The sequence below is a fragment of the Psittacula echo genome, assembly GCF_963264785.1.
Source record: "Psittacula echo genome assembly, chromosome: 20".
Lineage (NCBI taxonomy): Eukaryota > Metazoa > Chordata > Aves > Psittaciformes > Psittacidae > Psittacula > Psittacula echo.
The window spans coordinates 7,561,917-7,579,948 of record NC_137756.1 but is presented as its reverse complement, the minus strand read 5'-3'; the positions used below and the strand labels follow the sequence as shown (position 1 = coordinate 7,579,948).

Below are 18,032 nucleotides of genomic sequence, written 5' to 3'. Positions count from 1 at the left end.
GCTATTTAGCAAGACTATAAAAGTGTTATACAAACAAAGGAATGCAATGAAGTTTATTTAACATTAATTTATATAATCCCAGCATTCAGAGGCAATACAATTTCGAAGTCTGTCACTAACCTTTTTCTACTGAATCAGGTTCCTTTACCCATAACCACTGCTGTGTTGTCCCTTCAGAAAGGTAATTTTTCTGGCAGGCTGAAGAACTAGGTACAGTTTACCTCAGTACATTGACAGAAGTCTCTGTGTATTTAGCATTAACATGCCACACAAGACTCTTCCATTACAGTTGAAATCTGGGAACAGTCCTGTCCGCCTTTCTTCCAGGCATCCCAAAGCAATTCTTTCCTCTCGACGCAGTTCAGCCTGCTAGATGCCTAAACCCTTGAAGTGTTAAATAACACCAGTGCTCAAATACACAGTGTTATTTCTGTGATAAAGCAGCTTTACGCTATCAGTTTAATCTACATTTACTCTGGTGTCAAACAATGAAATGCATCCTGTTGGAAGGCAGTATTTATAGCTGTTTTCTGCCTAACAAACCAGGATACAGTGGCATCATCACTGGAGCATTTGCCTATACGGCCCCCACAGATAAGGTCTATTCAGCCCTTTCAGCATCTTGCTGCTTAAGCTGCTCTGAAGCAATGCAGTGAGTATAAACTGCAGGGTATTGAGCGCCGCGGGCTCGCTGCGGTATTAGAAGGGTTAAGGAGCCATCTGCTGGCAGCTCCGGCAAATTGTTCATACCATTGCAATTACAAATTAATTATGTACAGTGCATTTAATTACCCATGGATAATTCAAATGAAGCACTTTCACGGGGGATAGACAGGCTGCTACAGCTCTGCCAGCAATTTAAATGAGACGCCGATGGATGCTGGGTGTCTGATCTGTCTTCAGGAAAGAAACAGCCAAGCCTATACACACAGTGCGTATCAACACCAGAACAACATACACAGGCCGCTCTGTACGTTTAGAGCATCACCTCAAAACAGAAAGCACAGCAAAGTCTCTCAAAGAAAGTGCTAGAACTGAGGTTATTCATTGTATTTCCACCTCCTCGGTGGGGAAATGAAAGGGACAAAAACCACCAGATGACACATGCGACAACAGTGAGCATTCTTCCTTAAGAGCTCAAATGTAAGTGTAGTCTGGTTTAAAACTTAAGGTTCTATTTTAGAGGGCTGGTAACCACAGAGGTGACCTCCCAGCCAAATGGGAAAGATCTGCACCTCCCTGCCTGCTTTGGCCCCACTGAAAGGGCAACACAGGTTCCCTTTGAAGTACACAAGCAGAGTTCAACCACTGCCAACAGCTTTTATAGCCTCTGTAACCTCCCCCACCCTTATTCCCCCGTCACATCCCACTGCAGCATCAGGCACACAGGTATGGAGAGTATACTGCAGAACAGCTACGTGGCTGCCCAGGCACCACACAGCTGCATTATCCACACTATCAGAAGGGAACTGTTCTCCTTGGGAAGCAACAACATGAACACATGCATTAGAAGAGAAGCAACCCTCATCAGGATAAAGTGGGGAGAAAAGCACAAGAATAATAGATCCTACAGTGACAGGGCTTGTTGGGGTGGTAGTGCACACACACACAGGCTGTAAACCTGAGCAGACAGCATGCCACCAGCTCAAGCTTCACGGGAGGAAAAGGCAGGCTTCAAGGGAAACAGCCACCCACTGCCTCATCTCCCTCCTGGCACCCTCTCCAGGCATGCACAGAGCAGGAGAGAAAAGTGGTTGTTAGGTTTCAGAAGGTGAAAGTCAAACATCAGAAAGCCCCAGCTGATCATCCGTTCATTAGCGGTGCTGAGCTGGGTAAGGGTCTCCGACTCAGAGCTTCCACTCATCACAGCAGATTCCGTTGCGGGTGCACAGAATGCAAAAGCAGCTCTTTAAGAAGCTGTGGGTTTCTTTCAGCAACTTAAACCACACCTCTGTTTTTCTTCCCAAGTCTTAATGTTACAGAGAACATCAGTTCTCCCATCTCAGCTGCATGGTCACACTACCACCTTACGCTTCTTTCACCTCTTGCCTCCGAGCCTATTTACAGGCACCCAGGCACTAACTGAATTCACCTGCAAGTGTGAGTGAGTAGGACTGACTTGTGTCTTTTGCAGGTGTCTGAGCCCTTGACTAGCAGGATACTCAGCAGAAACTCCCTATGCAAGGCTGCTGTACAGCTCAGTTTTGTGAGCCACAAGCTTGCCCTTCAGGTGTACCTTGCAGAGTGCGTGCAGCCCTAGGAATATGCCAGACATACCTCTGAAAATAGACAAATAGGAGATGCATAAAATAAAGCATTTGCCCTTAAAACTGCAGCTATTATTGCTGTACAAATTTATATGTTAAGTCATTCTCGCTTGTATACTCAATACACTGCTGGACTGAAAAGTCACCCCTTAAGTTGTACATGCAGATAAACATCCACATAACTGCCTAGGTCCGCATATCAGTTTCTGTAGGATTTTCACATTATCTTTCATGATATGAAGTTTTTCTTTTCTAAATCCCCATTATTAAAGCTAAACACTCAAATCCCTGCCTTCCGAAGGAAAAAGCTCAGCTTTCCCCCATTAAACTGTTCTGAACTTGGAGGTACCACTTGACATATTATAGGACTGAGGAGTTACCATAAATAAAGTGTCACATGCCAAAGACAGCACTGTTTCCACTTCACCCCATCAGCAGCACAGCAAACAAGTTTGACATCCCTCATCTACTATTCTTTTCCTCGTCTTCAGTCCATTTCTACACTACAGACACACACACGAGCTTGGTGCTTTGGAAGTGTGTCTATAATAATGAACTGTGCTGCTTGGAAGAAAGATGTTCCTGACTTAATTCTTCCTGCACTGTCAATCAAACACTGCGCTTCTGATGTGTACAACCTATTGATTTTGTAAGCATCCTTCCTAGAAGCAGCAGCTTCAACGTGAGGAGGTAAAAAGCAGGACAGAAGACTGCTGTGCCTCTCGATGCCCATTGACTCCTCAAGCCATCACTTTTGTTGCTGAACAAACTAACACGGCTCCGAGAGCCACTGGAAAGTGATTAAAATTTGGCAGCAGAATGTCTAAACCCACTGGCGTTTCTATAGCAATAGGGAGAGTGATGGGAAAAAGCCTGTAGCATTGCTGCCATCCTGCTGTGAAGCAGAGGTATAGTGCCTCTGACTTTGGAACCAGAAAGTCCATTTATGTAGACACACACACACACACACACACACACTTCCCCTTCAGATTTAGCAGCTTCCGCTTAAATTCATGGGCTATCTGCAAATTAAATGCTATTTCGTAAGCCAGAAGATTGCACATCAGCCTATTTTGCTTAAAGCTTAGTACCATCCCTTCCCATGCGACAGCCATGTCTTGCCTGCCTCCCCATCTCTATCGCCCTTGGAAAACCAGGGAGGGATCCTACAGGCAAGGGCCACCAGTCTAAAGCTGGTGGTGGTCCATTGCTTGCCATTGCACTTCCAGTCCAGGCTTCCTTTTGCAGAACTGCAGCTGAATTTGGGTTGAGAAATGACAGATAAGCATAGCAGTCAAAGCAATCCCATTTGGATTGGGTTCTAAATGATAGATTCCCAACTAGGAACGCTTCAGTTTGCCAAGGCTGCTAAGCAGAGCCAGTGCTATCCATGAGTGCTGAACATTTCTGGAAGACAAATAACCCAGGCTCATTTTAACAGCAGAAACACAGATTCAAAAGCATAATTTATATGAAATTGTAGCCATTTTAATCAACTTCTTGCCTTCTCTCCCCATTCTCTCTTAGGTGGCCAAGCAATTGCAGCCTTCAGTCGTGTGGATTGGAGACACAGAAAAGATATTCTCTAAAGCAGCTGACAGAGAGGTAAGGTGCTCCCTTTCTATTTCACTCCAGATAATTTCTTCTGTTGCATTACAACAGACATAAAGGAACAAGTGTATTTCTCAGCTTAGCACATACCGGTGTGACCGGACTTGGCAAAGCTTCCTTGATAATAGCTTGCTCGCTAACATTTTCTGCTTTTTAGAGAGTCTTGTGACTTCTTCAGAGCCCCCAAGAGGTCACATTTCTCTCCTACACCTGTACTTGCTTTATATAAAAATAGTCCAGTTTTCAGTGCACTGGAAAGTAGAAAAGAATAATGGAGGCTTTCAAAACGCAAGGCAAGAAACTAAAAGTTAAGCTGAGCTTTAATCATTCAGCTCTATGAATGTGAGCAATCGGATGGAGCCAAAGTGAACAATAAAGTGACAAGGGTAAATTTCTACAGTGAAAAGAAAGAGCCTGTGTTAAACAGATAAGTTACAGATTATTTTCTTGGGGCTTCCACTGCTTCCATTCCTTCCTCTCTTGTGTAGCTTCCCCAATAGAAAGAACATTCAAACACTGCTCAATAGGCACAGCAACTCAACCCCTGGAGCAGAGAGCAACTCACCTGAAACCCTCATCAGACTCATGTTGCTTGCGAAATAGGTTACTTTTAAAGCTCCGTGTGAGAAAAATTAAACCTCGTTTCTCTAAGGTGAGCCCTGTACATGCAGTCTGTGGGACAGACACAAGCCTGCATTTCAAAAGACCATGGAAGCATCCCTTTGGATGAGGCTGTTGTTTCTGTGAGCTGGTGAATGTGCAGTGATTGATGCCCTCTAGTGGTCACCACAGCGAAAGGGAACCTTTCTCTTGGGCTCGAACCTTGACAGCAAATGCAGGTGGGGATTAAAATTAAGATTAAAGGCCAAAGATTGCCTGGGGTGCTCATGATCCTTGTCTGCTTTGATAGCCACCGGTGTGGAAAAGCTTCTCGTCCTTCCCACCTCTTTGCCTGCTCTCGCATCCAGAGACCTGCAGGTATTTGACTAAAGGTCTTGTGTTGGTGGGAAAGGATGGCTCCAGGCTTTAAATCACTCATCTCCGCTCACTTGTAGCAACCACTATCTACTCTCAGTCATTTCAGTGAGATGGAATTCCCCAACCACCCCTACCTCCAAACCTAAAATAATGTGATAATTCTCACTTTTCTAGAAACATTGCATCCTGGAAAATATTTGTACTTCCTTCAAGAAGAAGGTGTACTTCACAAGAAGAGGAGGAAAGCTTGCAGCCTATGAGTAGCAATAGATGTATACATCACAGAGGGCAACTAGCCAGCATAAAAGTAAATCCACATTTCAGCCATTGCCATGACCAGATCTCCCTAGCAGAGCAAAAGTGGCAATGTTGGCTAAAACTTCCAAGGTAGCTATGTAATAGCAGCTTGTTTTATCCTCAGAGAAGCCAAGTTCATTACCAAAAGCTTCCCAGCAAGGCAATGGCAAAGGTTAGAGAAGATCTTGTGATTTGAAGTCACAGCAAACATAGTGTTTGGGTGTGGACAGAGCAGTCCTTGCTGTTCCCTTTCTTTTGAGCAAGAGAACAGCAAAGACTTCTCCTTTGCTGCAGGGCAGACCCACTGTGATAACAAGGCACGCTCCTTGAGGGTGAAGCAGGCATCCTGCTCTCTTGGGAGCGTTGGGTGCGTGGGCACAAGGAGGTGATGAAAAGATGGCAGCTGGCACTGAGTGATGGCCATAGGAATAGTTCATCCAAGAGCAAAACCAGGAGTGAGATGTACTAGCCTGACAAGCAACATGCCCATGCTCCAAAGTGGAACCTAAGCCCTAGTGCTAAGACACACTCAACTTGTTATCATGATAAGCAATTGGCAAACTTAGATGCACAGTATGACCCTGAGAACAAAAAGAATGAGAAAACCAACATATTGTAATTAAGTTTACCTAGAAAACAACTATGTGACTGTTGGGATTTTTTACTGATTTTCCCATTTCCTCTCTGCTGTAGCTTTTGCTCTGAAGAAGAGCTTTGTCTTCTTTCTGTCTGCTATGGCAGACAACAGAAAGATGGTACGTTCAATGGAGATCTATGGGTGTTTATTATTGCCCTTCACCTGAGAAGGTTTACAGGACATAGTTTCTTCCTTATTGACATTAAGGAAGGCTGATCCAAAGTGGAAACTCAAGTTTTTCAGGGAGCTCCTACTATTTAGTAAAGCCTGCAAGTGAGTGAGTGCTGGAGCCTTGGATGTTAAAGTCTCAATCATTTCTGACAAGAGGCTTCCAACTCGGTAGTCATCTTTGATACACTATCCTAACCCAGTTATTCACTTATAGCTTTATTGACAGCAGAGTGACACCACAACAATTGGATTAAGCTTCTCCAGTCAATATTCACTTGGACATCATCAAACATAAGTACCCTATAACAGGTTTTGCCCAATACTTATCTGTTCTGTAAATAGTAGTTAAGTGTTTCTTAGAAAGTCAAATAGTAAATTATTGCATAATTCACTCAGTAAATTACTGCATTCGTTCATCCACTCAGGAATTAACCCTGAGTTCAAAGAGCTTGTGTTCTCAGGTTAGAGCCTCAGCAAGCTAGAAATCACAGCAAGAATTAAGGAGTGTATTTTTCACATGTAAACCATGAGTAGGAGTTGGTAGACTGTAACCTGCAAGAGCAAGGAGGATTCCAGACTAGGCTACATACCCTGGCATTATTTCTATCTGTTAAGGTTTATCAGGTGCACAGCTCCAAGCAATATTTCTCCTTGAACTGGAAATCAGGATTTCCTCCTTTAAATGAGTTGCTTCCTTCCTGCTGTTCACTAACAGGATCAGCAAATTCAGTAGCAAAAGGCACTAGCACAAACCCACACATGCAAAAGCAGAAACTGAGCATTCACCTGACTTCCTTAACAACTCTTTCCTCCTTGTATTCACATGTATGTGCTGAAGACGGGCCCAAAAAGACTGGAAAAGATGCTCCCCAAATTCCTGAAGGCTCTGAGAGCACCGGACAGAGTGCTGCTCGTGGGAACCACCAACCGCCCCTTCGACGCCAACCTTAAACCTTTCTGCAAAGTCTACCAGAAAATCATTGTGATTCCTAGGCCTGACTACGCTTCCCGATTTGGCAAGTATTCCAAGTCATCCGGACTGGTAGTGGTGGTTTAAATCTGTGCTTATTGCCTGGTTAGCCTCAGAACTGACTTTCAATTCATAGCCTGGGTACCATCTTGCTTCCTGGATATTTAGGTTAATACTGATACAGGCTACCCCAAAGATCAAATAAGCAACGGGGAATTTAGAAGAGTTTAAAACACTGTTCAGTGATGCACATTTTGTCATGAGTTCAGTGTGCACCAAGTTCAGCCCAAGCTGGTTTTCCCCTGTATGAAAGAATGTCAGTGCACATTTTCTATTTCAAGCTTTTACATAAGGATTCTGTATTTCTGCTATTCCTCTCCAGTTTCCATACCCCAAACAACACACTTTAGGGCCTCTCCATAAACAAAACCATCTTGGGAGGACTTAGTTTTGTCACTATCAAATTCCACTTTTCTACTTAGAGATCGTGAGAGTCATTGTCTAGGCATCCAAGGTTTGGCATGTCTAGTCTATCAAATGTTTACAGTGATGGACAGGCCCTCCCGAAGCCTGACAAATTCACTGAGTGCCCCATATGCTGAGATTCAGAGTTCGTAAGGAAAACAGTGTCTTTTCATAGACCAATTTATATGGCTAGAAAAAGACAAACTTCCAGAAATGCAAGTTTGGTTTCAGATTTGAATCACCTTGAAGTCTGCAATAGCTCAGCACTGACTAGGAAGAAATGCTCTAAATTAAGCTTAATAATGTGAATCAATTACTACAAGAAAAAAAGGCAGCGTCTCTGCATCCTTCAGATGTGTTTGGTAGAAGGGCTTTGAGCTGAAAGATGGTAAATTTAGATTAGATTTAGGCAGTTCTTCCCCATGAGAGTGCTGAGGCGCTGGCACAGGGTGCCCAGAGAAGCTGTGGCTGCCCCATCCCTGGCAGTGTTCAAGGCCAGGTTGGACACAGGGGCTTGGAGCACCCTGCTCTAGTGGAAGGTGTCCCTGCCCACGGCAAGGGGATTGGAACTGGATGAGCTTTAAGGTCCTTCCAACCCAAACCATTCTCTGATTCCATAGGGGCTTTTTTGCCTGTGGTTTAATCACAGGTATCATGTGATTTAATACACTTTCTGGGTATTAAGGAATCTGGATGCAGTGGTCCCATGAGCAAAAGGTCTGTTTAAGTTCAGTCTAAAGGTAATATAGAAGAAAAAGGTCTGGAGCTACTCAGAATGGCTGAATTCTGAATAACACTTCAAGTTAGGACTCTCAGTGGTGTGCTTCTACCAGCACAAATATACTGATCACTACACCAAGGAAAACAGACTCCCTTCGTGCCACTGATCTCTCATAGACCATGTCCCAGAAGAATACATTAGTAAAGGAAACACATTCAGTTCAGGGACCTGGCTACACAAATTGTACCTTGACTACAGCATTACCTCCATAGTCACCTTATTACAAAAACCATGCAACTGGGTTGCGAAGTCCAGTTTCATGCTGCCTTTCACAGGGGCAGCCAAGGTACTGAGATGATGCACATTACGGCAAGCTCAAGACAGGTTTTGACTGCCTAGCACACTGTAAATCTCTTCCACCTTCAGTAATTTTCATAGTGTGGATGGGAAATGGTCTCTAAGCAAGCTAACACATGTTTCATGTTACGTTACAGCTCTGATAAATTGCTAACAGATAAGCAACACAAATAAGACCTAGGGAAAGGAGGTGATAGCAGCTGAATTTAGTTGTGCTCACTCCTGGGGATTGAGCTGTCATTTGCTGGGATTCTCACCACTAATTTGGAGTCAAAAAACAAAACAAAACACAAGGCCAACTGAAGGGATTTCAGCTGCAAACTTAGGAATGTCCCAGAAAGTGAACTCTGGACACTTTAAAGCAGATTAAACTTGTAGCTTTACTACTTTGACATGGTCACAGTTACGACAGCACCTAGCTTGTTCTTTAGCTCCAGCCTGAACCAAAGTTCAACGAAAAGATGATTTTTACCATGCAGAGCTCTCGCCTTCCAATGCTGAAAATTTTCAGTGCCTGACACCCAATTTGAGAACTAAAGAAACTTGTTTTGACAGCAGAGCCATGACGTAACAAAGATTCATAGCCACAGCGCACAGCTACTTGTCTGCTGCAACCCTCCCTTATGTCACAAAGCAGCATATCCCAATCTATGCATGATGGGAACAGGAAACATACAAAGAAAATCATTCAACTGGAAGATTCATGATCCTATACAGGTTTCTTGCTATTATTCACCCACAAGTTAGTACGTTGTAACACGCATGATCCTACATGCAACAGAAGCTGCCGCACACAATATATAGCTGTGCTTGCCCTTTTGTGCATCAATTCCTTGTTATGAATTAGTGATTCAGCCAATAACTATTGAGCAGAGATATAATTCAAGTGGAAGATCACAGTTTGCTTGAGTGAAAAATGTAGTCCAAAGTTGTCAATAGTTATGGGCACAAGTCCATGATATCGACATTGCGATCGATGGAAGAGTAAGGCAGGTTTTCTCCATTACATGACTGCCCCAACATTTGGTACCATTAATTTTCACCCAATACTTTCATACTACATGTCAGCATTCAAACACAGGACATTCGGATCAGAAATTGCCTGTCTCACTCAAGAACCTTTCTAATCTCCGTGCATAATACTTCATTTCTTTCCAATTTGTTTCATATAAGGCTCTAAAGGAAAGCATGGTGAGATGGCATGGAAGTTCTATCAAGTTTCTCCTGGACAGACTGTTACTTTACATAGGATAAACCAAAAGATGTTATAATTCCAATTAATTTCTTTTTGGAAGCAAAATCTCAGGCACTTCACAAACATTAAGAAAATCTTCATAGCACAGAGGTCCACAACTAAAAGATACAAACAGGTTTCCTATTTAAATAAGAAGCAAATCCCAGAAATCGACACCTGGCCTTTGCAACATGTGCCTGCATAGCTGGAAGCCTTTGGCTTCCAAAGCAGACATTGAGGCCCCATAGCAGCCCTCAGTTCAGCAGGAGGAACCTGTGATCAGGGTCCCAGAAATAAAAACAGCCTGTTAATAGAAGTACTTAACTCTACACACCCAAATGGGAACATTCTGGACAGGTTCTCTTCCTCTGTGTACACACAAGCATATTTAAGTAGTTCTTGCCATTTTTACACACATATGCACATATGTGCCCTTAATGACTTTCTGAAAAGTACCTACAGGTAGCCAACAAAAGATCACTAATGGTTTAAGAACAGATGTGCCTAAAGACCACTTTGCTACAGATCTGTACATGAAAGAAACAGCAAGCAAGAAGAATTGGAATCTTGGCTTTCCTGACTGATAGCCCTTATTTTCCTGTTTCAATTTCAAAATGTATTTTTCCTGCTTCTCTTCATGCATGTCTTTGGCATTCTCTCTTTTTTTGTGTCCTGATGAGCAGTGTTATGGAAACACATCATCCTGCAGAATGGGGGAGCGATCACCAACTTGCTGAACATAAGCTGCCTGGCAAATGTCTCTGATGGTTTCACCCCAGGACAACTCATCCGGGCAGTGCAAGCTGTGCTGACCAAGCTGCGCCTCTTGCAGATGAGCAGGAAGCCGCTGAGGACTGATGAGTTCATAGGTTTTCTGGCCACACAGGATCCAGTGTACAGAGAGGAGGAGGAAGTATTTAAGGTGACGTTAAGAGCTATGTTAACTGCTTGTCTTTCATCATCCCCTGCCATGTCCTTGCCCATTTGATCTAGAGGCCTGCTAATTCCACTCATGGGCTGCCACATCACTATTTAAATGATGATGTATGGCTCAACAGCATCAAACACCCATCGCCCCCATTTGTTTGGCAGCCCATGCTGCTGGGCAGCTGGACATGCCAGACAAGCAGTCATTATTACAGGCAGCAAGCCTGGCATAGTGCTTCACTGAGCCTCCTGCCTGCACCCAGCTCATGTTGAACATGGTCTTCACATGCATGGGTAAATTATGCAGGTGCCATTAGTATAACGCATTGGTCCTTTTTTCTTTCAGAGCTGACACGTTCAGCAAGCCTGGCTATGTTATCTTGAGGAGGCAAAAAAAGTGGACATTCAGGGTCTGCAGGGTGTTCCACATAGGTATCATGTTCTAAGTCCTTAGTTTAAACCACTTCAAACAGTAATTTTTCTTGTAAGACGAGTTTTCATTTTGGGGTTTAAAAGAATAATTAGTTTCTGCCTCAAACTTCGTCCATCTCCCCACCCCCTAGGCTATAAAATCCTGAAAGCAAAACCTAGTGCATTTGAGATGCATAACATGTACCTCAAATATACATGGATCACCCTGCAGACAACTACTTTACCCACACATAGTTCAGTAGTATTTACTCTTTCTTTCCCTGGACTGGGATTATCTTTATTCAGTGGTTAATTCTGCTTTCACCATCTTGCTTTTTGTTTTCCTATTGATGGAAACAGCTTATAAGGCTTAAGTACAGGTCTGCAGCTTATTTACTGTAGTGACTTCAGTGTAGCTTAGGGACAGCTGAGCTGGACACAAACTACCTAGAGTGTGCAACACTGTGGTTTAGCAGTACTGACACCCCAGAAGAATGGCACAACGTTGGACTAAGGCACCTCAAGCCTACTAAACACTGGTGAAAGCCTTGGCCACCAAACAGGAAACCCTGCTGTGTACCAAGGAGCTGCAGGCAGCCCATACCCGGGGCTCCAAATGGGATAGGACTTCTGTACTGCAGCCAAAAGACCCCTAAAGAGCTTTCTCAGCCCTGAATCCCACACAACTTCTACTCAGACCCACTTATTAACTGTCCAGTTCTCCCAGCTGAAAGGTTTCCATTTCATTCTGCTCTTCGAATCCCCTCTGGGTTTGAATCCCCACAGCTCCTTGCACAACAAACAGGATGCTGTTTCTAACAACTTCATCCAAGTCGTCTTCAACTGCTAACCTAATGATAGTGCATATATCTCCCAGCCCTTTTGAATACTTTCCAGTTTCCATTTAGAGCCATTTGGCTCACTCAACACAGGCAGCATTTGTGATATTTGGCAAATTACTCTTCTCTTCCTCATGCTCCCTATCTAAACCAATATCTTTCCTCAGGGAAAGGCTAATGGTTCAGTGTTGCAGCAAAGGAAAAAACCCTATCATTCCCAGCTCCAAGCAGTAACCTATTTGTACCCTGAAACATGAGAGCTAGTATTTAGTAGAAGCCCAACTTGAAAATGTTATTCCACTTACTATAAATTTGCCTGGCTTGCACAGCACAAAATATGCAGGCAGCACTTCATTTTGAGCACAGCTAAAAGGATCCTGTCCTCAGCATCCCATGGCAATCATTTCCTTGCATTAATTACAGCCCTTAAGAAAGTATTTCCTTTTATCTGTTTTAAATCTGTTCCTCTTAAATGTCATGGAACCTTGCCCCAGTACCTGTAATATGGCACAGGGGAAGAGGGCTGGTAAAACGCCCTTGTGCATTAATTAACTCCAGTATCTTCATCTTGCACAGAAGCCTCTCTTTCTAAGCCTCTAATCACTGCCATTGCCGGACCTTTTCTGTTGCTTTGGATTTTTCTGAAGTGGGGCAGCTAAAATGCAGTATTCAAAGTGGAGATTAGTGCTGTGATGAATCTTTGATTTCCCTTTGCTGGAAGCATGAATCTCCCTGTTTGACATTTATATTCTGCCAGTGTTCTAAAATGAATATAAATAATGCAAAAGTTGTGATAATGTGATTTCTTCAGTCAATTCACTCAAATTTCTGCCCCAATTACACATCCAAGTTTGTGAAATTATGAATTATTGCACCAGTGTGATTGATACAAATCCTGACACAGAAATAACGTTAATCCTAGGGGAGCAAAGGCCAGTCCAACAAGCACACTAGATCTGCCTGCCAGTGACTGTGCCAGAATACTTATAACATGTAAGAAAACCCATACCGAAGAATTTGGACATCATTCCTCCAACAAGCAAACATTTTAACTCCTACCAGTCACTTACTGTCAGTAACTCACATCCCCAGCTCAGATGCTGGGGCATTACTGATAATTCTACTTTTCTTTTAACCGTATCTGAGGAGCTGGTTTCATTAATCACATGTAGTCATGTGTCTTTCTTATCCCACTCATGTGAAGGACCAGAAACAGCCATCTCCAGACCTCTTCCTGCATCAGCTATGTCTGTTCTCCATGACACAGGAATAGCTTGGCCTGAGGCAATTGCCGAGGCTGCTGCACTGAGAGCACAGGGCTTCCTCCCAAACACCTCCCATGACACCATCTAGATGTAGATACAGGAGAGATTGCATCATGTTTTAGTCAGCAAAGTCCATGTTCTTGAAGGAGGGCAATAGGAGCAGAGATCACAGTGATCAAGCTGCCCAGCTGGACATTTGACATCTCTCCGACTTCATTTGCCTGCTGATAGTATTTAATTTGCAAGAAGATATCCACATTGGGTGCCTGCCATCAGCCCTTTTCTGGGACACTGGAAGCTTTTAAGCACCATGGCACCAAGGACCATCTGAGACCAAGAAAGGAACAACAGGGGGTTTTCCTCCTTATATGCTTCCAATACCTTTTCTCCCAGTTACTTCAATTACTGCTGCCTGTACATACTGGGAAACGGGTCAAGGTAGAACTCTAAGGGCTCAAGCTGGAGGTGGCATTTTGGATGGATCCTGTGGAAAAGGCAGACTTTACAGGGTGCTGCATTGGTAGGAAGGTTGAAGATGACAGGGGCCCAAGCAGAGGGCAGAGAAGACAACGGCTGCAGCATTAAATAGCATTCTGTGGTCAGAGGAAAGACATCCATTCCTGGGGCAGCACATGAATGAATATGGTCAAGGAAGGCATTTTATCAATCATGTCAACACCTAGTGGCATTTTAGTCTCTGGTGTAGGCAGGACTTTGCTGATAAAGGTTCCTGTATGTATGTATGGGGAAAGAGCAGCTCCTACTTCTAACTAAATCATTTCACTTTACATTATCTTCACATGGCCTCGAACTGCCTTGCTGACATTACAGTCCAGGAGCTTGGCAAGCTCGCAGAGCGACTCTAGCAAAATCATTTACAAGTCACAGGACTGTGAACAGGCATCTGAAAGCAATAAACAGGTTTTTAATGTTCAGGGTTTGCTTTGCTCCTGAAGCTCTCTCATTGAAGTAAAAACTGTCTGGTTTGATTTGCAGAGCCAGGAGAAGTGTATGCTTTGTCTATTGCCAAGTTTCAGACCAGAGGGAGTTTTGACAAGAGCTGTATACCCTGGAAATAGGGTTGATCGTAGAAGTTCTAACATTATCCATAACTATAGCAACACAAATGGCCCAGCTAAGTACTCCTGCTAATGAAGCACAACTCAAGCAAGCAATTGTGATACTTCTTGCTATAATAACGTTCTCAAGAGATACAGGGATTTCGTTTCTGCTTCTCCACGAGCCAGCCAGGATTATGAGTTTGGTGTTTTTAAAGGAATGCTCCATTGTACCAGTAAAAAGTTTAAGTGCTCTTTTATTTCTCCTCCAAGGTTTATTAAAACGTCCACATCTGTTTTGGCTCTTCAGGCTTGGTATGCCAAGACCCCGCTGGGCAGAGCACGAACCAGAGCCCTGGCAGGCAACGCAAAAGCAGGAAAAGGGAAAGGAAGTAAAGGGAAGAAGTAGCATCCTCGAGGATTTTGCAGCTAGCAATACCCGTCACAGCTCGGCTTCATCCGCACGGAAGATGGGAGGAAAGCAAACACATCGGAATAATACACCCCAAGTTAAAGGTATTCCAAGAAAGAGAATTCCTTTCTGAAAGCGTTTTACAAAGCTAAAACCCATCAGCTGAGACATCAATGTGACATGTAGCTCTCAGAGGGTAAAGAGTTAATGACCACTGGCTTGCTCGAGCCTTATTTATTTGCAGAGATTTTAGGGGGCAGAGGGGTTCATTACTCAGCACTGTAACATGTCATCAACTTTTAGGCTGTACTCATTTATTTCAGCAAGTAACTCTCCTTAAAAATTGATGTCACATTAATGTCTTTCATTACTTTAATATCCTATATGCTTTATAAAACTAACTGCTTTATATATCTGTAGGTCTAATGTGTTACAGTCCTCAATAAAACTATTACAGCTATAAAGACTGCTTTTTAATTGGGATGGATTATAAGACACTTAATGCAATGTACCACAAGCTGAATATTTACACAGCCCCATGAGGACCAGCACTGTTCCACCTTCTGATACCTTATCATGGAAGAATTCCTATTATGTGGATCTTAGCAGAAAACACAAATAAGCAGAACAAAAGCAAAGCAGCCAGGAGGGGTTCATTTTGGTCAGTGCCCCAAGAACCTCTTTTGCACTTGAAAACAATGCCCAGTTACCCTGTTTACACAAAGAGCAATGTCTGTTGCTGAAGAAACCCCCAACACATACAGCAGAATAGAGCATTAGGCCTATTACCCAGATATCACAAACAGCAAGAGCAAGAACTAAACCTTCTGAGTGACATTACTCAGGGGTCGGGATTGGGATCGGTGCTGTTCAGCATCTTTATTGGCAATAGAGACAGTGAGACTGAGGCACCCTCAGCACGTTTGCTGATGACAACGAGCTGTGTGGTGCAGTGACACACTGGAGAGAAGGGATGGGATCCAGAGGAACCTGGACAGGCTGGAGAAGTGGGACCGTGCGAACCACGGAGTTCAACAAGACCAAGTGCGAGGTCCTGCACTTGGACCAGGGCAGTCCCATATAGGATTTCATTCACCAGGCTCTTCTGCAAATAAAAGCCACAATTACCTGTTTTCACCTCTAATTGCAGCATACCTATGTTGGCTTGACAACGGGTAACGCGCAATACCTACTTAACTGGAAACACAGGGCACATCAGCCCCAGGGAGCTAAAGGACCTCTCTGTACCTTCGGTATAGACAGGCTGGGAGATACAAGGAGGGCTGCACTGCTGAAGGAAGCTGCTCAGGTTTCCTCCAGCACAGGCCAGGCCAACCTGCCCTTGGGTGAGGGTAACGTCACACGTACCCTGCCAGTTACAATTCACTCCAAGTGTAGCTCTGCTCACTGATTATTGAGGTCTTCCCTGTGTGTCTTCTACATAAAAACAGTTGACCACATTATAAATGTTTCTGCATCTTTATAATATCCCATTCCTTTCCTCCCCCCTGCTAGAACAGGGCTATTTCATCCAAAATATGGTGGCAAGTGACTTCACCTGGATGGTGAGTACAAAAACCTGGACAGATTCCTACAGTCAACTCACTGCACAGAAAATGATCCATATCATTGAGCACAGCAGAGGGAGCTGGCTATGGTTAAAGTGAGTTTTCTCCCCAAGGGAAGAACAGGCTGCCATGCCATCACAGCCCAGGTTATAGAGCACCCCAGCTCAGGCTTTCTGTGCTACTGTCTGATACAGGGCTCCCCTGGGTTGCAGCCTTTCAACCTTGAGGCAGCATCTCCAGCCCTGCCAAAGGGAGCACGTGGTAGACATCATCTTTGTAACACCTCAGCACATTCCTGATGGACACAAGTCTTTCCCGAAGCCACCCCAGGACTGATCCAGCTGCTGGACCCTCATCATGGGTCACCACAAGTATGAGCTGCCAGCCCCTGGATTTAATTCACTTGCAACAGAGCAGCTACAAACCAGCTTTACTTTATTTGGCCTTTCTTTGCTTGCAGCAGGCACCTGACTTCATAGATTTGGCAGCACATCCCCATTAGGAAAGGTCCTTTTCAGCTTCACCCTGGGAGAAAAGAGCCAGGCTCCCAGAGGTGCAGGGCTTGTGTTAAAACCTCATCTCTGCTCTCATCTGCAAGGAAACTAATTTGGGTAATTCTGTCCTCAATCTTGCCGACAGTGGAATCCTCCTCTCCACAACAGGTTTGACAGCAGAACACAACGTGATGAAAAGACCACATTTAGGCTGGACGTAAGCAAGCCCATTAACTCATATTTCAGCTGGTTCAATGCAATCTCAGTAGCAAAGTAACACGCTGACTGGCAACATCCATCTCCAGGGCACACCAACCCCGTGCAGGGAGGATGCAGGGACCTCTCCCCATCCCAGCCGTGCAGGGCAGAAGCCTGCAGTTTTATGCCAGTATCCACCAGTCTATAGGAAAAGGCATTGGGGCAATTCATCCTTCAGGGGTAGCTTGCAGCACTGGCTGCACTCAGCGTAAACTTGCTTTTCCCCATGGGGATCTGGAAGCCTCAGCTGGTGTATCTACAAACAGCTCTGTGGGTAGGAAGAGGCAATAGAGTGGACAAACTCTGCCCTGTGTAGCTGCCAAGCCCTTGCTCTCCTTTAGAACCTTATCGGGGGGATAGAATGAGGAGCAGTTTTAATGCCGTTTATTATTACAGAAAGTGAAGTGACGCATCAAGCAGAGCCAACTCACGGTGATTTCAGTGTCAATGGCTGAGCTACTCAGTTCAGCAGCCCTGGCTGCATCTCCAACACCCATCCCACTGTGAGGCTAAATAGTGTTCTTTGCTAAGCCCAGCCACAGCAATCCCAAAATCTGATGAGGGAAGAAAATCCCCTTGGCTATATGGAATCACAGAACAGTCCAGGTTGGATCCCAGCCCATACTCACCAGGAAAAGGTGAGTTTTGGAGGGGCAGCAGAGAGGGGTGCCAGGCTGCTGTGCTTCCAGCATCACCAGCAAAGTTGGGAAAGAAGCTGTCACACTCATTTATATATGTAAGTGATCTAGAGAATTATAAGCTAAATTATTTAAATGTCCCATTACTATTAAATTACTGGGCATTCATTGTAAGAACAGTCATAATACAGGAACTAATTTGGTATTAATGTGAATGTCAGCGTTTCACTGCAGTTATTTTGTACTTCATCATAAGATAATTTACCAATAAATTAATTGCCTTAATTGCTTCCTCCAAACCCAGGAGAACCACATATGACATGACTTCTAAAAAGTGTTTGTGCTCATCCCCATTCTCCTGCTTTAACCACACTGACCAGGAACCCCCCTTTGAAACACTCAGGAACAGCTGAGAAAGAGGGAGCAAAGTGTGACTTCACCCTCTTAGAGGCAA

General features: G+C 44.1%; 1 protein-coding gene across 1 annotated transcript in view; it reads left to right on the top strand.

Annotated features, from left to right (window-relative positions):
• DRC11 (dynein regulatory complex subunit 11) overlaps positions 1-14,617 on the top strand; it is a gene marked incomplete at both ends in the record, with an annotated part of 93,075 nt that extends 78,458 nt beyond the window's left edge. Inside the window, 4 exons of the mRNA XM_080632072.1 lie at positions 3,795-3,872; positions 6,800-6,977; positions 10,392-10,630; positions 14,519-14,617. Coding sequence (XP_080488198.1) covers positions 3,795-3,872; positions 6,800-6,977; positions 10,392-10,630; positions 14,519-14,617 — 594 coding nt within the window. The remainder of the gene's footprint in view (positions 1-3,794; positions 3,873-6,799; positions 6,978-10,391; positions 10,631-14,518) is intronic.
• Positions 14,618-18,032: the final 3,415 nt, after the last annotated feature.